This window comes from Odocoileus virginianus, chromosome 29, assembly GCF_023699985.2.
Source record: "Odocoileus virginianus isolate 20LAN1187 ecotype Illinois chromosome 29, Ovbor_1.2, whole genome shotgun sequence".
In the NCBI taxonomy this organism is placed as follows: Eukaryota; Metazoa; Chordata; class Mammalia; order Artiodactyla; family Cervidae; genus Odocoileus; species Odocoileus virginianus.
Window position 1 is genome coordinate 14241395 of NC_069702.1, and position 23633 is coordinate 14265027.

The 23633-nt window shown below is 41.3% G+C and overlaps 1 protein-coding gene across 2 annotated transcripts in view; it reads left to right on the top strand.

Moving 5' to 3' along the window:
• Positions 1 to 23633, top strand: part of SPARCL1 (SPARC like 1) — a 47059-nt gene that overhangs the window by 18954 nt on the left and 4472 nt on the right. The window contains exons 2-11 of one of the 2 annotated variants that reach the window (XM_070458151.1): positions 4299 to 4441; positions 8305 to 8368; positions 11831 to 11998; positions 12506 to 13471; positions 14914 to 14983; positions 15997 to 16115; positions 16814 to 16934; positions 19062 to 19198; positions 21303 to 21451; positions 22559 to 22707. In XM_070458151.1, the coding sequence (XP_070314252.1) occupies positions 4335 to 4441; positions 8305 to 8368; positions 11831 to 11998; positions 12506 to 13471; positions 14914 to 14983; positions 15997 to 16115; positions 16814 to 16934; positions 19062 to 19198; positions 21303 to 21451; positions 22559 to 22707 (2050 nt within the window). In that variant the 5' untranslated portion in view covers positions 4299 to 4334. The remainder of the gene's footprint in view (positions 1 to 4298; positions 4442 to 8304; positions 8369 to 11830; positions 11999 to 12505; positions 13472 to 14913; positions 14984 to 15996; positions 16116 to 16813; positions 16935 to 19061; positions 19199 to 21302; positions 21452 to 22558; positions 22708 to 23633) is intronic. The other variant, XM_070458153.1, reaches the window with a different exon arrangement.

The window sequence follows — 23633 nt, forward strand, 5'->3', positions numbered from 1 at the left end:
GAGATAAGGCGAATGTGAAAATAGCTCTTAACTAAGACTAGAAAGACACTAACTTGCAAATTTTATCTCCTACCGATGGATTAGATGTATGTGCAAAACTAGAATTTAAATGTGTGGAATATAGGGCAAGTGAGTTGGTTTTACTGAGAGAACTAAATATGAACACATTCTGGAATTAGGACTCCTGGGCAGCTTGAAATCCACAAGGGGAAGAAGACTTGAAAAGGGGGAGGAGAAAAAGTAAGGAACACTGAAGGCTGATTTCTCTGATACCACACTAAATATAGGGCTTCCCTGAAAACTCAGTTGGTAAAGAATCCACCTGCAATGTTGGAGACCTTGGTTCGATTCCTGGGTTGGAAAGATTCCCTGGAGAAGGGATAGGCTACCCACTCCAACATTCTTGGGCTTCCCTTGTGGCTCAATTGGCAAAGAATCTGCTCACAATGTGGGAGACCTGGGTAAGATCCCTGGGTTGGGAAGATCCTCTGGAGAAAGGAATAGCTACCCACTTCAGTACTCTGGCACGGAGAATTCCATGGAGTGTATAGTCCATGGAGTCTCAAAGAATCAGACACTACTGAGCGACTTTCACCTTCACACTAAATATATGACATAAATGGCTATAATGATACTATTATTATGGGATTTTTTTTGGGGGGGGGTTTACTGGACCTTAGTTGAGACATATGAGATCTTAGTGTCCCAACCATGGATTAAACCAGGCCCTCTGTATCAGAAGCATGGACTCAGCCTGTGGACAACAGGGAAGTAGTCCCTATAATGATAATCTTGATGGCAAGCACCAGACAGAGCAATAGAAATAATACTCATTTACACATGTATGTTTTGAGTTTACAAAGAGCTTCCCCACCTCAGTGGTGCCCTTTGACACTGGACTTGTTATTCCCATTCTGTAGATGAAGTTTGGCGAGATTCAGTAATTTGCTCAAAGTAGTATTTATTACTCGGCAGAGCCAGGACCCAAAGCCAGACTTTGGATTTCCAGTCTGCAGCCTGTTCTGTGAAACCATCTGAGAACCCCGGACTTGGAGTCCAGAGTGCCATGTTCTAGTCCTTACTCCCCTCTTAAGCCTTTACATGTACGCTCAGTCACTCAGTCATGCCCAACTCTTTGTGACCCCAAAACTGTAGCCCACCAGGCTCTTCTGTCCATGGGATTTTCCAGGCAAGAATACTGGGGTAGGTTGCCATTCCCTTCTCCAGGGAATCTTGCTGACCCAGGGATTGAACCTGGGTCTCCAGAGTTGCAGGCAGATTCTTTACCATCTGAGCCACCAGGGATATATATAGCCAAATAAGATAGATACTTCAAGCTTCTGTTTCTTTTCTTTTTTTTTTTTTTTGGTCACACCATGCTGCAAGTGGGATGTTAGTTTCCCAACCAGTGATGAAAAAACCCACACCCGCTGCAGTGGGAGTGCAGAGTGCTAACCATTGGACCGCCAGGGAATTCCCAAGCTTCTGTTTCTTTGTAGTTAAATGTTATCTATTCCTGTTTCCTTGTTGGATAAAATGAGATAGTATGCAAGAAAATATTTTACATGCTGTGAAATGCTATATAAATGTGAGGAAGGTGTAAATACGTCCAACTTAATGAACTGATATTTCTAGGGGCCTCACCTCAACAGATCCCTGCAATTAAGCTTTCCTCCCTCTTGTCTGGAAGAACAAAGAATCTCTCCTCTTCTGAGTATTATCAAAGGCTTCAGTTCAGTTCAGTTCAGTTCAGTCGCTCAGTCGTGTCTGACTCTTTGCAACCTCATGGACTGCAGCAAGCCAGGCCTCCCTGTCCGTCACCAACTCCCGGAGTTTACCCAAACTCATGTCCATTGAGTTGGTGATGCCATCCAGCCATCTCACCCTCTGTTGTTACTGAGCAAATATTTATCAAGGGCTTACTGACATTTTATCATCTTACTTAATCTCCATCATCACTTTACAGATAAAGAACTGAGGCTTCAAAAAAGCTGAGTAATTTACCCAAGATTAAACAAATTAAGTACTAAAGCCCAGAAAGTCCCCTTTCAGAGCCTATGCTTTTAATCACTGAGCAATACTGCCTTCCCAGTGACTGAGGCAGCTTCTCTGTTTTTCCCCTATTTTCATTATCTATTACTGCATAACAATCCACCCCAAAATCAAACGGCTTCAAACCGAGCCCCTTATTTGCACGTGACTCCGCAATCCGTACTGAGCTCACCTGGGTCGTTCCTCTGTTGACTTTGCCTGGAGTCGGTCAGGAGGCTTCAGCCAGCTGGGAGCTCTGCTGGGGCTGAACCTCGCACAGGCTCTCATCCTCCAGGTTCTTCTTCGTGTGGCCACTTACCGGTCAGCAGTCCGGACTGGCCTCCAGTCCAGGCTTTTTTACGTCATGGCAGATGGCTTCCGCAGGACGACAAATCCCACTGCGTAAGTGCTTCCCAAGTCTCTGCTGTCATCATACTGGCTGATGTCTCATTGACCAAGTCGTCACAAGGCCAGGGGCAAAATCACAGTGTATGAAGCCCAGAAGGTGCGGTTCAGTGGAGGTCATCGTGTTTCCCACAGCTCCTGTCTTCCCATCTACCTTCTCATTCATTACTTATGCCTTTCCCTCCGCATAGAAAATGCTTGGATGACCACATAGGTGTCCAACCCTCTGTGACCTTATGGACTGTAGCCTGCCAATCTCCTCCATCCATGGGATTCTCCAGGCAAGAATGCTGGAATGGGTTGACGTGCCCTCCTCCAGGGGATCTTCCTGACCCAGGGATCAAACCCACATCTTTTATGTCTCTTGCATTGGCAGGCGCGTTCTTTACCACTAGTGCCACCTGAGATATGGATCAGCATATTAAAATACAAATAAACATTTCCTGTGACTGCACTTTCCCCTCTAGCTATCATCTTACTCTCCTTCCTTTCATAGCCAGCTATCTTTTATTATTATTATTATTGATTGATTGATTTGGCTGCGCTGAGTCTTAGTTGTGATATGTGGGATCTTCAGTCTTTTTTGTGGCACGCAGGATCTTTAGTTGTGGGATGTGAACTCTCAGGTGAGGCATGTGGGATCTAGTTACCTGACCAGAGATCAAACCCCAGCCCCCTGCAATGGGAGCAGAATCTTAGCCACTAGACCACCAGGAGAGTCCCTCCCAGCCAACCATCTTAAGAGTGGACTACACTCACTGTCTTCACTCCATTGCTGTCTATTTACTTCCCAGTTACTGCAGACTGCCTCCACTGACAGTATCGCACCAAAACTACCTACTCTTCTTCAACTCTCCATTAACCTCTGCATTTCCAAAGGCAATGGATAATCCTTAGCCATGCTTACTTTGACCTCTCAGTAACATTCAACGTTTTCTTTTTCTTATGTGACTCTCTTGATTTCTCATCATTTATACCTTTAGTTCTTCCCATTCTCCAACAGCACCTGATGATCTACACTAACCAGTGTGCTGGCTCCTGCCCTCTGTTCTATTCAACTGTATGAAAAGTAAGCTTTTCATGCTTTCTTCCAGACCCGTTTATCTAAGCATGTGGAAGTCTCAGTTGCTCAGTCATGTCTGACTCTTTGCAACCCCATAGACTGTAGCCCACCAGGCTCCTCTGTCCATGGAATTCTCCAAGCAAGAATACTGGAGTGGGTAGCGATTCCCTTCTCCAGGGTCTGGAACCCAGGTCTCCCACATTGTGGCAGGCAATCTCTTTACCATCTGAGCTACCAGGGAAGCTGCTTATCTAAGTATATCTCTACTCAAATTCAACAACTTCAAAACTAATTCATCATCTTTCTTCTAAAACTCTTATAATCCCTTATCTTAGTATTAACACTACTGTGTACCCAGTGGCCCAAATTAGAAATATAATAACCCAACCCTCTTCCTTCTCTTCTTTCCACAGTATACAATTTGTCATTAAGTCCTACCTGTTCTCAAAACTATCCACAGGTATACCAGCAAATGTTTAACAACCAGCTTTTGCAGGGAGATGGTGGAATTAGGTAGCATTTGAAGATTTCCACAGTGTAATCCTCCTGCCATGGTTGATTTCAAGCTACTAATGTAACATCACTGAATAGACTTGGGAAGAGAAGTGCATTATCACACATTATATAGTATTTCCACCTACAGATACAACAGGCATAAATAACCGTAAGAGAATAAGTGGTAAAGTAGTAAAAATAAGTATAAAGAGGTGAGTTTTGAGTATTTCTTTTGTTTTTTAACATAATTAAATTGTAAGTATATAAAATTTAATTTTCAATGATGGCTTTGTTTAATAACCAGCTCACAAGATTCCTGGAAAGTTAGCAACTGGCTCTCATGAGCCAGGACAAGCTGGATCTGTCTCTCTGTTTTCCGTTCTCAAGACCAGAGGCAAAATCTAAGGCTCTGACCATCTCTCATCTTGATATTACAATTTCCTCCTGGTAAGTCTTTCTACTCATCTGTCCCACACATCATTGCACCAAGGATCCTTTCTAACATTCAGATGTGATTATATCATTCCCCCACTTACAATCAGTCATTGAGGCCCCATAGTTTTTCAGCTGGAATTTAAAATTCCTAGTTTAACACACAAAGACTTGCCTTGTTTTGAGCCTTATCTCCCTCTGCTTCACCCACTAACACCCTCGGAACACAAACATACACTGTCTCACGACTCTGGACCGTCACCCATGCTGTTTGCATCCTCAGATTGCCCTTGTGTCTTTCATACAGCTAACTAGTACTGACTGGTTTTTCACATCTCAGGTCAAAAACGTCCTCTTGTGAAAGCCTTTTCTATACAGGAGCAGTAGAGTGTAATGGTTAAGAACACAGCATAAAAGCCAACTCCTAGGTCTCAAACATTGGTTCTGCCACTTCGCTGAGTAACCTTGAACACGTTACTTAACCTTAATTTCCTCACTAATAAAATGATGAAAATCAAGTGTTAGCCGGTAGAATTATTTAAAGGATTCAAAGAGTTAGTATGTGCAAAACCCTTAGAATGGTACCTAAAATTTAAGCCCTTAAGACTCAGTAAATGTTAGCAGTGTGTGTGTGTGCTAAGTCACTTCAGTCTTGTCTGACTCTGTGTAGCCTGCCAGGCTCCTCTGTCCATGGGATGCTCCAGGCAAGAATACTGGAGTGGGGTGCCATTTCCTTCTCCAGGGGATCTTCCCAACCCAGGGATCAAACCCATGTCTCTTATATCTCTTGCATTGGCAGGTGGGATCTTTACCACTTAGCAACACCTGGGAAAACAATGTTAATGTTATTAACTACCTAATTGTAAATGCTTCTTATCTGTATTTCCACTGCATTATGTACACACTCAACAGATTATACTAAATCATCGATTTACTCGATACCCTAGTTTGTAACTCTTCAGAGAGGAACCAGGTGGCCCCGTGCTTAGTCAGAGTCTAGTAAGTGCTCAATAAATGAATAAATGAGTGATTGAGTAATGCAAGCTCTGGCCAACTGGATACATTTTTCTTTTTTATTCATTTGGTTTCATTAGATTTGAGAAAGTGAAGGGAATTTGTGAGATCCTGTGATCAAATCAAAGGGAAATGTGTTCTCAAATGTAATTACCTATACATACTGCTATTAAAACTAAAATCAGAAGGAAATTAGCCTTAAAACCCACAATACTTTTGCTGATTGATTCTGCGTTTCTGTTGCTACCATCTTAAAGAAGAGTAGTTAACAGTCTCTTAGCCTAATTCCATCGTTACTTGTGATGAATGTCAGAAAGACTCCTGGAGTTCAAGGGAGCTTTGGTCATGTGTGAGCAAAAGGATTTTAAATGTTCCACTGGAAAATTCTTCTGACCTCACATCAAAACTTAAATTATATTATATTCTAAGGCTCTACATTGTTGTCCAAGAATTGCTATTTGACTTTTATGGAAAATGAAAAAGAAGAAAAAAGATGAATTGAGCACCTCCTAGGCATCAGGCATTTTTATAAATACAGTTTCTTCTTCTTTTCTTTCTTTTTAACTGAAGGATAATTACGATACTGTGTTGGTTTCTGCCACACATCCACATGAATCCGCCGTATGCAGACACAGTCCACTCCCTACTGAGTCTCCCTCCCACCTCCCACCAACACTATTTCTTCTAATCTTCGAAGAACTGAATTAGATGTTGTGCTAGGGTTCTCCAGGGTGGTGAGGGGTGGGGGTGGGGGTATATATATGTTATGTGTACAGAGAGAGAGAATGAATGTAAGAAATTGGCTCATTCAATTATAGACAATGGTAAAGTTCTGTGATTTGCCTTCACAAGCTGGAGACCCAGTAAGCATGGTGATCCCAGTTAACTCTGCAGCTCTGGTCTGAAGGCCTGAGCACCAGGGACTCTGATGAATATATGTTCCATCCAGAGAGCATCCATCCAGATCAGTGTTCCCGCTCAAACAGTGAGGCTGAGAGAGCAAATTCTCACTTATTCCAACGTTGTGTTCCATGCAGGTCCTCACCAGATTGGATGAAGCCCGCCCACACTAAAGGGCAATCAGCTTTATGCAGTTGACTGATTGAAATGCTAATCTCTTCAGAAACACACTCACAGATACACCTAGAAATAATGTTTAACCAGACACCTGGGTATCCCACAGGCCAGTCACGTTGTCACATAAAACTAACCATCACATAGCCAAAAAAGATCTACTGTATAGCACCGGGAACTCTGTTCAGCGTTATGTGGCAGTGTGGATGGAAGGGAGTCTGGGGAAGAATGGATACATGTTGTATATGGCTGAGTCCCTTCGCTGTCCATCTGAAGTTGTCACAACACTGTTAATTGGCTATACTCCATACGAAATAAAATATTTTAAAAAAATTAACCATCATAGGTGTTATCCTCATTTTCACATGGCGAATCTGAGTCTCAAAGTGTTATGTAACTTGCCAAAGATTCCGTGGATGTCAAGTGTGGGTTCACGTTCAGATATATGTGTTTCAAATCCCAAAGTGCCATGTTCCTTCTACTAAGCCAGTAGTTCTAAATCAGGTTAGTTTGCCCTCCAGGGTGACTTGGCAATGTCTAGAAACAGTGTTGGTTAGCATAACTGGTGGGGATCGGGGGACTTGCTATTGACATGTAGTGGGGAGAAGTCAGCGATGCTACTAAGTACATCCTACAATGCACAGGGCAGCCCCCACAACTAAGAATTATCCAGCCCCAAATGTTACTAGTGCCAAGATAAAGAGACCCTGAACTAAACTATACCATTTTATATTTTAACTGTTTTCTAAAACAGTAGAAAAATAATGTGCCGATCTAAAACATAAATGGAGTTCCATAAATCTAATAAATACTGATGGAATGAGTGAGTGAATATTAAATTCTAGATTATGATTTTAATAGCCGTACCTGCCTTGGAAAATTTGGGAAGAGTAAGTGATGGGTACATGAAAAATTATTTTTAAAAGGGAGTCAATTTCTAGATACAGACAAAAGCAAAATATTGTTCAAGAAAAGAAAGGTAAGTATGATTCAACACAAGAAATTACTGTTTGGCTCAGTTGTGAAAAATATTTACATTGTTATAATGCTGAATAATGACTTAAATAGGAATTATGATACAATTACTTTAGGAAGAGGGGAAAGAGGAAAAGAGTATTGTGTATATGTGTGCATGTATGTTATGTGTGTGTGTGTGTCTGTGTCTGTGTGCGAAGTGATAGCTGATACAGTATTAAATCTGTTGGAAAATGTTTAATGTTAATACATTTTTAAATACTTACTTAAGAATTTATTTTAAAATATGAGTAACTAACAGAAGAAACTGCTCCCTTTCCTTAAAGTATCAAAGTATTATTTAAGCTCTAGGGATGCATTTATATATAAAACTCTGATTGTAAGAAAAATCATCTTAAAAAGTCATCTCCCATTTCTGAAACTCTGCACTAAATGTGTGAGTTTCTCCAATACCAAGAAGCAGTTTGTTGAATCCAAACCTAACACACTATATTACTTCACTTTGTGACTTTTACATTCACTGTGAACACTTAAAAATCTTCAGACCTAAAATCTGCATACGCCCCCATCTAAGGAAGCACAGTCATCAACAGAGACAGATTCTGCCGAACACAGCTGGGCCAAAAAATCCTGGAGTCATTCTCCCTGGGACACGATTTGGTGAAAACTGTCATGAATCTGTCTTTTCAGACACACAAAGATAAGTGCCTTTAAATACAAGAGACAGTATCAAGCTCAGTATTTGCTAAGAGTATCTTTTAACTTCTTACAAAGAAACTTTTACCCATACTGTTCATTATCTTCTTGATTTACAGGTCTAGAACAATGAAGACTGTGATTTTTTTCCTATGCATTTTGGGAACTGCAGGTGCTATTCCGGTAACTGTCCTTTCCTCTGTTTTTACTTAAATCTCTCCCTCCTGACATTCAGTTTAAGAATCCTCCATTTTAAAAAAATGTTCTTGAGCTTGTGCTATTTACTTAGTAATGTGTTAATCATATCACTTGATTTTATAAAGCCTTAAACTGTTAAGAAATAAATAGATCAAGGACAGCCCCAACCAAAAAATAAATAAGTAAATAAAAGTGTTCTTACATAATAGTTTAAAATTCTTTTTTAATTTTAATCATATTATTTTTCCCATGCAGGGAATGAAAGACTAGTAAAAATGAAATAAGGCACTTTTTAAAAATAAATTTCTTTAAGAACTATCAGGCTCTACAAATATAAATATAAGTGCAACTGTTTATTAACAGTCTGTTAGCCAAATACCAAAGAGAAAAGGAAGAAATAAATTCTCCTATGGAAGTTCACCATACTAATATTAGAAATCTAAGTAATTAGTTTGAGAAATCTTGGAGCAAATACCCACCCTCTCCAGCAGTATTTTCTGCAATATCAATACATACCGACTGAGAAATTCTGAGTCTATAACAGAAACAGGAACCAAACGGTTAGGCACAGGAAAATGATATAAATAAATCAGATTCTAACTCATCCTTGGAGCTATGTCCAAGCAAGCATGCTGAAAGCAGACAGGACTAAAACATTCTTTTCTTCACAGCCAGATATACTGGCCCCAGCATTCACCCTGTAATAAATCAGCCTCACAGAAATCAGATCATTTGAGACTGTGTCAACAGCCTCAAAATACCTGAAGGCTGTCTTTGTTTGTTTTTTTTGTTTGATTATAGCTTGGATGATCATTTGGCTATCTCCCAAGAGATCTATATCAACCTTAATCAAACTAAGGGATTTGTGCCTTTTTTTCCTTTTCACCAAATAAAGGAATCATCCTTCTTAAAACAGACAAAGCATTTTATCTCTTATCCTTTCTCTCCCTCTCTATTACGTCCAAGATTCTGTCCTTGCTTTTTGGATAGCTTCTGGTTGCCATCTGTGTCGGCAGAGATAAACACCATGCCATCCGGACCAATAGTTCTTAGAAAACAGAATTTGTGGCCACCCCTGAGAATCGTGCTTAAGTAACAAGGAGCTACTCCAGCTGGAATTATACATTGTCCTCTGAAATTACAGAAGTGGAATCAGTGTTTTCAGCGTAGAGGGAAGTTCCCACAGAACCATTGTTTTCTTGCCTTTGCAGCTGTTGTCACAAATGTAAACAGGCATCAAAAGTGTCTTTGAACCAAATGTTTGAATGACACGCCTGTCTACAGACACATTCCAGATGTTTCCCTATTAGGAAAATGTGTTTTAATACAGATTCAGTCCAATGGCAAAAAGCTAAGCATCTTTTCAAAGGATGTACCTATTAAAAATATTGTATCATTTTCCCCACCCGCCTGAATTCTCCAGAAATCAGTGGGTTCTGTATGGTTAGGAGACTCCGCATGGATTTCCAGAGGGTATGTTGTTACAAACGTACACATGGACAGAATGATGAAACAGAATTTCGCCTTTGAAAATTCCTGAAAGATAAGCTTTCATGTTTTTCATGTATTTCTTCCAGCTTGCTGGGGGGGAGTGGAGGAGGCAGGGCACAGGCTAGGGGAGCAACTCTCCACGAAGCCAAAGATTCCCACCCACTACTGTCATCCATCAGGCCAAACTGGCCACCGTTCTTTCTCCACATTCCTCTGAGGGCTTTTCTGGAGGGGTCTTCCCTGGGCTCAGTCAGTAAAGAATCCACCTGCAATGCCGGAGACCCGGGTTTGATCCCACGGTCTGGAAGATCCCCTGGAAAAGGGACTGGAAACCCACTCCAGTATTCTTGCCTGAGAGAATCCCATGGACAGAGGGGCCTGGTGGGCTACAGTCCATGGGGTCGCAAGAGTTGGACATGACTTTGCAACTAAATCACCACCACCATGTGTTTAAGACTTTGCCTTCCAAGGCAAGGGGTACAGGCTCAGTTCCTGGTCAGGGAACTAAGAACTCACATGCCTTGCAGCCAAAAAACCAAAACACAAAACAGAAGCAATATTGTAACAAATTTAATAGAGACTTTTAAAAATGGTCCACATAAAAAATCTTTTTTAAAAACGGTTTCTCTGGATACTTTATTCAAATATATGATCATCCCTTTTAGTTGAAAAGGTAATAAGCAAGAGAAGAAGCCACATCTCAAAAAACCTCATACACTATATATTTCTTTATATGATACAGTCAACAATACAGGACCTACTAATGGAGTAGACGAGTCAATTCAAATAAAATCTGAGTTTTATACCTACACTTGGACCTGTCTGACATCTGAGTGTCCACAGTACCTCTCTAATAAAGATCTGTGATAAATACCTGCCTAAGATACCAGACAGTTCATATTATTACCACTGTAGGATATTACTACTGGCTATAGTGATTTTTCACTTGGATTATCCCATTAAACTTCAGGAAATGTGTTATATACTTAGCCTTATCTTGATATTTCTGCTCATTGCACCTTTAGAGATGAGAAAGTAGAGATGAACAATTTGTCAAACCACCAACAGATAGTAAATAGCACAGTCAAAACTTGAAGGGAGGTCTCTTGGCTCTACGTCCAGTTGTTTGACTTTCCCATCAAGCCTCACTGCCCAACTCTTCATCTATGCCTCCAATCTTGCTAGAAATAGAACCATTCCTCTAGAGGAAACAATATTCAATAGTTATTCAACCCTACTAGACCTGGCATCCTGTTTCATATAGTTTATTAATTAGTTTAATATTTAATTATTTTTTACTGTTATACTTGATTTCTCAATGGATATAAGATGGATAGTGTTACAAAAATATATAAATACAGAATAAAGGATTTATAACTTTTCTGCTAATTATCAGTGAGCACTTATAAGTTATAACTTATAACTTATAAGTTATATAATTTATATATAACCTTTAAGTTACAAGTTATAACCTATAAGTTAACTTAAGAAAATGTTCAATGCAATGATAACCTATGGTTAAACTGACTTCAATCTGACTTTATGCTAAAGAGTTTTCAAAATCATGAAGTTTAAATGCTTTGTAAAAGTTTAAAAAATAAATAAATAAATAAATGCTTTGTAAAAGTTTGAAATAATTCCGAAAATTATTTTGGAAATAATTTGAAAATAATTCCAAAAGTCAAAAGTTGCTATTCTCGAGATCATTTTGCCCTATTTTCCCCTAGTCTCTGCGATGTAACTTTTTCTTAATCATGATTGGGATTTTGTTTTCACTTAAGATCATATTCTGACTATTTGCTTATATCTTTAAAAATTCTAGAGAGTATCTTTTAGCTGATATTACAAATGAAATATGTTACTACTAACAATGATGACAAGAAAAGATAACTAGAAATTTTAAACATTGACATCTAGGCATGAATAACACAAATCAATTTTCAATTTTTTTTTCAGACACAAGCAAGGTTCCTATCTGATCATTCCAACCCAACTGCTGACTCCTTGAGTTCCTTCCAAGAGGCTGAAACATCCGAGCACACTGCAATCCCTCTTGTAGAGGTTGAAGATGCAGAAAAGGAAAAGGAAACTGCAACATCCATAGAAGACCATTCCCATCTTAAGGTAAAAGGAATACAGTTGTACTAGTACAATGTTTTAAGTCTCCAAAGGCCTCAATGTTAAAGCATGGTTAAACAGACTACCTTATTCACTCTAAGTTTAATTTTTTTAAGATGATGATCATAGAAATATATGTATACGTATGACTGAGTCCCTTTGCTGTCCACCTGAAACTATCCCAACATTGTTAATTGCCTGTACTCCAATATACAATGAAAAGTTTTTTAAAAAAAGGTAATGATCATATCAGCTGCCTCCAATCTCTAAAAGAATTGTGAGGATTAATGAGTTTTACTTCTTGGGCTGAAGTGGTACATAATTCTTATATTTCACAAAATTCAAACTCAGGTTAAACTCATAGTTGTTGAATGTGAAAAACATCATAAATAAGTTTATAAGACATTGTGTGAAAAAAAAGATTAATGACTATTCAATGTTGCTTATGAATTGCAAATATGATGTAGATATAACATTATCATTTGTTTCAAGAATAAACTTTTTTCTTTTCAGCCTGAAAAATCTTCAGTGCTGAAGTCAGAGGAGGAAAACCATGATCAGTCAGCAGATCAGGAAGAGAGTTACAACCAAAATCTGGGATCACAGGACCAAGAGAAAACTGAAAGTGACTTAACCGAGAATTCGGAGTATTCACCACCTGAAGGCACATTGGACCTAGAAGAAGACATGAGTGAACCTCAAAAGGAGAAACTCCCAGAGAGCTTCCTTGCTCATGATGTTAGTTCCATTGTAGATTCTAACCAACAAGAAAGCATCACAAAGACAGAGGAAAACAAAGAACAACCTGTAGATGACTCCCATCCTCAGTTGAACAGTCAAGACCTAAGTGATCAAGGAAACCAAGATCAGGACACAAATGGAGAAGCGGAAGGAGGAGAAGAGCCAGGTGAAGTTGGTACCCACAATGATGATGAAGAACAGGAGACAGAGGTTCCCACGGAGCCTTCTAACAATGAGCAAGAAGAAGACAGTACCCAATCTGATGCTGTTTTGGAAGAGTCCTATCAACCAACTCAAGAAAGCAAGATGCAGAAAGAGGAACTTGAACAGGGTAGCCGGGAACAAGAAGAGGAAAACACCAACGCAGAAATGGAAGAAGAAACTGCATCAAAAATCGATAAGCCCAGTCAAGATACAGAATGGCAGAGCCAAGAAGGAAGGCCTGGCCCTGAAGTTATCAGCAACCATGAGGAGATGGATAAAAAGACCCTTTCTGAGCCTTTACTGGTGGAGCCTACTGATGGTGGTAACATCATGGCCAGAAATCATGGGGCTAAGGATGACAGTGATGATGGCCCCAGACACAATGCAAGTGAGGACTACTTCATCCCAAGCGAGGAGTTCCTGGAGAATGAAAGATCTCAGTCCATTTACTATCACACCAAGCATGAGGAGCAAAGGGAAAAAGCACAAGAGAATGAGAACCTAGAGACCAGTGAACCTGTAGGAAACCAGCGGGTGAGATTATTTTCAATGATGCTTGTCCGATAAAGTGGTTAGCTTTATAAAAAAAAAAAATAGCCATGACCTTGCTCTGTGCTCTTGCAATCTCTGTGCTTATCTCTCAGTACCTTAGTAAAATATTTGATAATTATGTATTTTTCTTTGTATCTCCATCGTTAGCCTGAAAATGCCTGTTTTATTTGGGTTCCCCTAGAAGAGACCCTGGATTTTAGTGCAGTTTGTTTGCGAGGTACAAGGACAAAGAGGAGTGGAGAAGGGATTCAGGGAAGAAAAGGAAGGTAATCAGTGGTACATCAGTAAAACCATGTAAAGCAGGTTTCTCTGAATTATCGAATTTGGAGAGTGAAGGAGCTATGGCTTTTACACAAGCTGAAATTTACTAGGAGAGGTGTCAATTTCCAAGTATTTCTGATCTAGCCTTGAGAAGGCCTTCTAGAGTATCATGGGTTTCCAGGCACCGAGATGCAGATACTGGCAGCTGACTAGAAAGGTAAATTCTAACGGATATGAGGGATGGGAGACGTGACCACAGCTGCTCTCATGCCTTGAGAGCAGACACTAGGTCATAGTCAGGCTGAATCACCAATACCTTGCAAAATGCCTCTAACATAATAGATCCAGCAATGTTTGTTGATTTAGCTTATAGGCAACGAACAAAGACTTCAGCCACAACTTTATTAAACAGACATGCACCAAAATCAGGGAATAGCAACAGGGTGGGGAAAAGGAAGAAACATATTGTTATTGGTTGTTTAATCATTTGGAGCTTTCATGCAAAACCCTGGCAGGCACCCACCAGAAGCACCTGATACAGTTTTTTGGTGGGCAAGGTAGACAGTAATTTTGATTCCTGAGAACTCTGCTGCCGTTCTAATTTAGGAGTTTTCTTACATTTTAGAAACCTGGTAAGAAGCTTTTCCCAATAGCTTCATAGAGATTACTGACGTAATCGTGTGTTTAAAGGATCGCATGATGATACCACATTTCTACTGTCTTCCCAAACCAAAGCGGGAGGTTCCAACCTTGCTTCTGGTGTTGGTTCCAACTTTTACTGGGTAACCCCAGACATACACCACTGAACCCAGTTAATAAAGATAGAAACAAATCCTGTTTTCAAAGGGCTACTGTCTCTTTCCACCGCTATGGCTCGTGTCTCCCTCTGAGATCTAAAATGACTGGGGCAGGGACTTCCCTGGTGTCCAGTGGTTAACACTCTGTGCTGCCAATGCAAGGGGCGTGGGTTCAATACCTGGTCAGGGAAGTAAGATCTTATATGCCATGCAGTGTGGCCAAGAAAAAAAAATGTAATAATAATTAAAGTAAAATAAAATGATTGAGGTATGAAAAGATCTGTGAAGGGATGCACAGTGAAAATATAAATAATGGCACAGCTTTCCTCTAAACAGACTTCCACTTCTGCTTTTGTTATTATACAGGCCAAGAAAGCAGAGAGCTCACCGAAAGATGAGAGTTCAACTGAGGGCTACACGAGGGTGCACAGTGTTGGTGAGAATGGGTTAAGCCACTGTCTATGACTGCATCGGGGGAGAGATGGAATGGGCCACGCTGGGCTACCCCCATCCCTTCATCAGAATTTTTTCTCTCCCAACTCCTCCCCTAGGAAATGCTCCCATAAATTGTCAACATTCTCCTGTGCACATTTGATAGACAACTATGGTGACTGAGTTTACCAACTGGAAGTCCAGTTGCAATATTACTGGTAGAATTCTTTTTCTTGAAATCATTTTGCTTTGAAGAAGCATTCATTCTGTCTTATTTACACTCAAACCCATAACTTAAGAATTTAGATTCCATATTTAATTAAGATCTAATCTCAATCTTTGAGTTTCCCCAGTGGCTCAGATGGTGAAGAATCAGCCTGCAGTGTAGGAGACCTGGGTTTGATCCCTGGGTCAGGAAGATTCCCTGGAGAAGGGAATGGCTACCCACTCCAATATTCCTGCCTGGAGAATTCCATGGACTGAGGAGTCCAGTGGAATACAGTTCATGGGGTCACAAAGAGTCAGACACAACTGAGTGACTAACACTTTCAATCTCAGTCACACACCCCAATCACAAAATTTTAAATTTCAACCAATAAAATTCTCATGGCTTATTTAACTTTTGACCAATTTGTGCAGCATGGCATTGTAGATGTCAGACTATGACCATTACAGGCTGGCCAAGAAGAACTGTTTGTTCTTTTTAAATCCACAATCCAAACTGCACAGAAATCTAGCCTATTGTGTAAAATAACCTCATACCAGAGAGTCCCACTTGAAAACCAACACATTCATTATGAGGGAAGGGATATATGTAGCCTACAGCTGATTCACCTTACTGTTCAGCAGAAGCTAACACATTGTAAAATCATTATACTCCTCTAAAAATATTGTTTTTAATTTCTAATGTTTCCCCAAATTTTCTCTTATTCATGAAAATGGAACTATCTGGGTGAATCTGAGTTTACGTACTCAATTTAGCTTTGTCCATGTTTCCCGTCCAAATTTTTCTGTTAGATTCTTGCCTGAGCTTCCAGTGCAAACGGGGACACATCTGCAAGGCTGATCAATATGGGAAACCCCACTGTGTCTGCCAAGATCCCGCATCTTGCCCTCCTACAAAACTCCTTGACCAAGTAAGGATTTTACAAAATGCTCTTTAAGGGACATCAAACGGTAGGGTGATTTGAATGAAAGTCATTTGCAATTGAAATGGACTTCCCTGGCGGGGTGGTTAAGAATTCGCCTGCCGATGCAGGGGACACAGGTTCAGTCCCTGAACTGGGAAGCTTCCTCATTCCCCTGCCATAGAGCAGCTCAACTCATCAACAAGGGAAGCCACCACGATGAGCAGTCCGTGCACTGCAACTAGAGAGCAGCCTCCGCTCGCTGCAATGAGAGGAAGCCCACAGGCAGCAGTGAAGACTCAGCACAGTCAAAAATTTAAAAATTAAGTTTAAAAAGAAGTAAATGCCCCAGTTATCATCTAATATTTAGATAAAAGCCAAGAGAAACAAATGCCAACAAAATCAAAGAATTTCAGCTGTGCTCCCAAATAATAATGGCATTGATGGAGGATTCATTTTGAAACTCATTCTATCCTTGGAATCCTCTGCAGTTTTTACTCTGCATTTATCCAGAGCTAAATTGTCATCACGGTGGGTATAAGTTAGTTGATTTTGGGGGGCCCGATGGGATAGTTATGGTTTTAATAGCATCCCCTACCTGACCATATTTCTGGCTCAGCAGTTGGTTAAACAGCCTTTAAGGAGCAGAGTATTTTCCCAATGAACATCCATCAACTTGAGGTTTTTCTCATGCTTATCTTTCCTAGGTTTGTGGCACTGACAATCAGACCTATGCCAGCTCCTGTCATCTCTTTGCTACTAAGTGCAGACTGGAGGGGACCAAAAAGGGGCACCAACTGCAGCTGGATTACTTTGGAGCCTGCAAATGTAAGAGTCCATCACTCCTGCCAGCTACCATTGCTGAAACAGTTTGGGGTGAACCTGAATCAAAAATATATATACATATGTACTCATATATATATAAATGGGCTTCCCTGATAGCTCAGCTGATAAAGACTCCACCTGCAATGCAGGAGACTCTGGCTCAATCCCTGGGTTGGGAAGATGCCCTTGAGAAGGCATGGCTACCCCCTTCTTGCCTGGAGAACTTCATGGACAGAGGAGCCTGGTGGGCTACAGTCCATGGGTCCATGGGGTCACACAGAGTCAGATACGACTAAGCGACTAAGCACAGCACAGCGCAGCACTCATATCTATGCAGACAACATGAACAGCAAAATCTAGTGTAGTTCTGAATCCAGGCTGTATATTAAGATAACTGGGAAGGCTTTTTTTTTTTTTTTAATTAGAAGAATGGGAACTTCCCTGGTGGTCCAGTGGTTGGGATGCCATGCTTCCAATGCCAGGAATGCAGACTCCATCCACAGTTGGGGAACTAAGATTCCATGTGCCTTGCACCACAGCCAAAATAAATAAAATAAAATAAAAATGTTTAATAAAAATTAGAAGAATAATTCCCAGGCTTTAACCATAAGTGATTCTGATTTAATTGGACTGAGTTGGAACCTTGGCATTGTTCTTTCATTTGTTTTCAAAGTAACCTAGACAATTCTAATGTGCAGCCAACATTCAGAACCACTATGATAATGTTATTCACTTAATAACTGAGATGAATCACTGGAATTTTGTTAAATTAGTTGTCCTCTTCCCAAGTTAAACTCTGCCAAGAAGTTTTAATGACAACTTATTCTTCCAGACTCTTTTAAAAATTGTCTTCCTTCCCCAGGATGTTCTCAATTGTGTTTGCATCTTCTGGTCACTAAATGATTCTCCACATGGGCAGTGCTCACTAACCTCTCCTGTCCTTCCGGACACACGAGAGGAGTCAGTTTCTCAGCCCCCTTGATGTTAGATGCAGCCATATGAGTTGCTTTGTCCAGTGAAATCTGGGCAAAACTCATCCATGTGAGTTCTGGGCAGAGCATTCAAGAGCTGGTATATGGGGACTTCCCTGAGGGTCCAGTGGTTAAGACTTCGCCTTCCAATGCAAAGGGTGAGGGTTCAGTCCCTGATTGGGAAGCTAAGACCCTACATGCTTCTTCGCCAAAAAATCAAAGCGTAAAACAGAAGCAATATTGCAACAAATTCAGTAAAGACTTTAAAAATGGACCACATCCCAAAAAATTCTTAAAAAAAAAAAAGATCTGATCTGACTTAAAAAAAAAAAAAAACCTAATGAGCTGGTATATGGCTCTCTATGCTCCCTTCACCTCTTGTTGAGATGGTATTGAGATGGTGGCATCTCCCCCACCCTGAGCCCCAGAGAGACTGAGATGAGCAGAGTTCAGTTGCCAACTTGTATGGGACATGAGGCAGGATTGAGAAATAAATGTTTGATGTGATATATAACATAATGGTATATTATGCTGTCTAATATATTTGAAAGTTGCTAAGAGAGTAGATCCTGAAAGTTCTCACCAGGAAGAAATAAAAAATGGAGGTCACTATATGAGGTTATGAATGTTAACCAAACTTCCTGTGCTATCCATTACACAGTATATATGTAAAGTCATTATGCTATATGCCTTAAACTTACAGGGTGGTATGTCAATTATATCTGAAAAAAAAATGTTCCTTTAAGTCAAGATTTGATATTATTATCACAGTATTAGCTGATTTCTGCCTTATTCTCTTTTCTCCTAATAAATAACTCTTGTGACCTCCACCTCTGAATTCCACTCTCTGATTCTAGAGCAGTGGTTCTCAGCCCTGACTGCACGTCACAATTACTTACAGAGCTTTTAAAGCATCCTGATTCTTAGGCTCCACGCCAGATCAATCAAATCTTTGAAAGGCCAATGGCATCTGGTATGGCTTTACAATGCTCCTGGCAATTGTGTTTCAGCAGCAGTATAAAGGACCACTTTTGTGACGGAGGACCAGTGAGGATGCTATCAGTCACCGGAAGGTGTTAAGCATCCTGTTACGAGGATTTTTCCTGGGACAGGAGTATGACTTCAAAATTAAAATCAGTGTCCTTTCTGTTCGGAACAGCTATTCCTGCTTGTACGGACTTCGAAGTGACCCAGTTTCCTCTAAGGATGAGAGACTGGCTCAAGAATATCCTCGTGCAGCTTTATGAACCTAACCCTGAACACTCAGGATATCTGAATGAGAAGCAGAGAAATAAAGTAAGTTATCCACGGTCGGCTACCCCGTCTGTCTACCGGGGAAAAAGATATGCGGCGAGAGGGAGGTAGGGGGGAGGGGTTACCTTCCTCTGCAGAACCACACCTGGTTGATACATATGGGTGAACAGAATAGTAGAGGTCATTGTTCATGCCCCAAAGTTTGGGACACGGTCAAGCCCCCCCATTTCTACACACAGGGCAGGGGCCTTAGCAAGGGATCTGGAACTTATAACCCAGAGCAAGCTCTACTGACCTCAATTCAGTGTTCATATCTTCAGGCCGAGACACATTATTTTAAATCTAAGCCTCTTTCTTGCCCTCATAGGCCAGACACAGATTTATGATATAAGATCAGTTCAGTTCAGTTCAGTCGCTCAGTCGTGTCCGACTCTTTGCAACCCCAAGGACCACAGCACACCAGGCCTCCCTGTCCATCACCAACTCCCGGAGTTTACTCAGACTCATGTCCATTGAGTCAGTGATGCCATCCAGCCATCTCATCCTCTGATAAATCAATTATTAACAATGTCAGTAATATATTAAGAGGAAAAAGGGCAGAATATTGGTTCTAGAAGTTCCTGGAGGAAAACTATCATCTGATAGTTACTGAGTGTATACCAGGTACCTGGAATTGATTTACATGCTGGAAATACAACAAAGAGGACCCCCGCCCCGCCCCCCGGAGGCTCAGAACTAAAGAATCTGCCTGCAATGCAGGAGGCGCAGGAGACCCGAGTTTGATCCCTGGATCGGGAAGACCCCCTGGAGAAGGGCATGGCAACCCACTCCAGTATTCTTGCCTGGAGAATACCATGGACAGAGGAGCCTGGCGGGCTACAGTCCATCGGCTCGCAAAGAGTCGGACACGACTGAAGCGACTTAGCATGCACAATACAGCAGTGAACCAAACAAAAAATCTCTGGCTTCATGAACTTATATTCTAGGCAAATATATAGTTAAATACATGCATACTAAATCACTTCAGTCATGTTCAGCTGTTTGTGACCCCATGGACCACACATAGCCCGCCAGGCTCCTCCGTCCGTAGGATTCTCCAGGCAAGGATACTGGAGTGGGTTGCCATGCCCTCCTCCAGGGGATCCTCTTGACCCAGGGATCAAACCCTTGTCTCCAGCATTTCCTGACTTAGCAGGTGGGTTCTTTACCACTAGTGGCATCTAGGAAGCCCATGTATGTGTATATAATTATGGGGCTTCCCAGGTGGTGCTTGCGGTAAAGAACATTAGATACCAAACAGGGAAATTTCAGTGGAGATACCACATGGCATCACACCAAGACTAAGCTGAGATGAAACAGGCACAGGATGGAAATACTTCGACCAGGGTCCCCAACCGCCGGGATCTAATGCCTAATGATCTGAGGTGGAGCTGATGTAATGATACTAGAAATAAAGTGTACAATAAATGTAATGTGCTTGAAAGTGAAATGAAAGTATTAGTCTCTCAATTGTGTACAACTCTTTGTGACCACATGAACTGTAGCCTGCCAGGCTCCTCTGTCCATGGGATTTTCCAAGCAAGAATACTGGAGTAGGTTGCCATTTCCTTCTCCAGGGGATCTTCCTGACCCAGGGATTAAACCCAGGTCTCCTGCATTGCAGGCAGACTCTTTACCCTCTGAGCCACCAATCATTCCAAAACCTTTCCCTCCTCTGGGTCTATAGAAAAATTGTCTTCCATGAAACCTGTCCCTGATGCCATAAAGTCTGGGGACCACTGACTTAGAGGGTTAAGTCATGCCAGTCAGGAAGAGAAGGACTTTTCACCAACTAAGTGCCTAGATCAGTTCAGCCCTTTTCATTCAAACCTTCTCATTGTTTTAAGAAACATGATGGACATTATTTGGTTAAAAGATCAAAAAAGATTTAAATTCCTTTGAAAACCACAGGATTTTTTACTGTTAGCTATTATTCTATGTAGAAAGGCTGTAGTGTTGATTAGTTAGAAGGCATGTAATTTATCCTCAAATAACATTCTGGGTTTGTTTTCCTCTGTTATGTTAGAATGACTCTTCAAGTAAAGTTTAGCAAGTGATAATTCCATTACACTTGTCTGATTCTCTGATGATCATCTCCCTTCCAAAGGTCAAGAAAATTTACCTGGATGAAAAGAGACTCTTGGCTGGGGACCATTCCATTGACCTTCTCTTAAGAGACTTTAAGAAAAACTACCACATGTATGTGTATCCTGTGCACTGGCAGTTCAGTGAACTGGACCAGCATCCTCGGGACAGGTAAAAACTGTCCACCTCCCCATCACTAGGTCATGTCCCTGACATAATGGCTAGTTGTTTAAACCAAGAGAATTCTAAACAGATTTAGGAAACTTCCCACTATCCATTGGAGAACACAGAAATGCCAAACAAATATGACTAGGAGTCTACATACAAAGCTGCTTTGAAAATAACAGAATATGGCCACACCTCTGCTTGTTAGGGTCCAGCCCCCCACAGAGACTCTTTCAAGTCTTTCTCATTTTTTGAAAAAATATTTCTTTATTTGGCTGCACCAAGTCTTAGTCGCAGCATGTAGGATCTAGTTCCCTGACCAGGGATAGAACCCGGGCCCTCTGCACTACAAACTCGAAGTCTTAGCCACTGGACCACCAGGGAAGTCCCAACTCATTCTCATTCTTTTTTTTTTTTTAATTATTTATTTATTCATATTTTGGCTGTGCTGGGTCTTGTTGCTGTACAGGCTTTTCTCTAGTTGCGGCAAGTGGGGGTTTCTCTCCAGTTGTGGTACACAGGCTTCTCATTGCAGTGGGTTCTCTAGTTGCAAACCACGGGTTCTAGGACTTGTGGGTTCAGTAGCTGCAGCTCCCAGGCTCTAGAGCACAGGCTCAATAGTTGTGGTGCACAGTCTTAGCTACTTCCCGGCACGCGGGATCCTCCCAGATCGGGGATCGAATGCGTGTCTTCTGCACTAACAGGCCAACTGCTTACCACTGACCCAACAAGGAAGCCCTCTTTCTCATTCTCGATCCTAAATTTGCAAGATACTGATGGATCCCACTTGGGTCAAATGCCTACATCTGGAACAATCGGGTATGGCCAGTGGTAAGAGCTAGGTTGTATAAACATGATTCTTGAAGTGCATCCTGATAAATTTAGGGTGGAGGGAGGACAGTTTCTAGTGAAGAAGGAAACCTTATGCATCGACACTCAAAAAGCTGCATCTTGCCCATAAATAGTTTATTTCATTTGTAGCTTTTCATGAACGTACTATGTATTTGCCATCCTTGGCAACCTTGTGAAAGAAAAATGCCCTTGGTGATTGGAAGAGTCCACTTTTCATACATCAATTACTCAGTTAACTGGCTGCCATTTGTCTCGTCGCAGGGTCCTGACCCACTCTGAGCTTGCGCCTTTGCGAGCATCTCTCGTGCCCATGGAACACTGCATAACGCGCTTCTTTGAAGAGTGTGACCCCAACAAGGATAAGCACATCACCCTGCAGGAGTGGGGCCACTGCTTTGAAATTAAAGAAGGTAAGTTGATCATCAGCCCAGGGAGAGACGTGTGCTCTTCCCCCAGACAAGCCCTAAGCCCTGCAGTTCCCAGAGAGGTCCTGCTTGCTGTGTGTTCAGACTGCAGCCTAGAAGCCACACAGTGGCAGTGTCCTGGGTAGAACCACTGTCACTGAAGGTCATTTCTTAATCTCTGTTCCAAAGCGTCTGCCAGTGTGCTCAGTCACTCGATCATGTCTGACTCTTTGTGAACCCCTGGGCTATAGCCCGCCAGGCTCCTCTGTCCATGGGATTTTCCAGGCAAGAATACTGGAGTGAGTTGCCATTCCCTTCTCCAGGAGATCTTTTCAGACCCAAGGATCAAACCCAGGTCTCCTGTGTCTCCTGCACTGGATTTTTTTTTAAACCACTGAGCCACCTGTTCTAAAGGGTAGCAAGGGTGAATATTTAAGAGATAAAGGCATTGAGGTCTCAGAAATTGGCTAAGCCTAAGAAAGTGATGTGAACTCCGAGAGCTGAGCCAAATCTCAGAAGGCTACCCTTCTGAGCAAGGAAGGAAGGATTTTATATCCTTCCTTAATTTGAATATTGAGCCAAATTTTAAACATTGTATGTGAAACTGGAACTCTAATACTTTGGCCACCTGATGCAAAGAGCTAACTCTTTGGAAAATACCTTGATGCTGGGAAAGATTGAGGGTGAAGGGGGCGACAGAGGATGAGTTGGTTGGATGGCATTACCAACTCAATGGACATGAGTTTGAGCAAACTCTGGGAGATAGTGAAGGACAGGGAAGCCTGGTGTGCTGCAGTCCATGGGATCACAGAGGTGGACACAACTTGGCGACTGACCAACAACAATGTGAAGGGTAAAACAGCAAGCTTGATTCTGAAAATCAGAGATGCCAGAAGAATCTTAGAATTTATTACCAACACAAAAGATTTTCA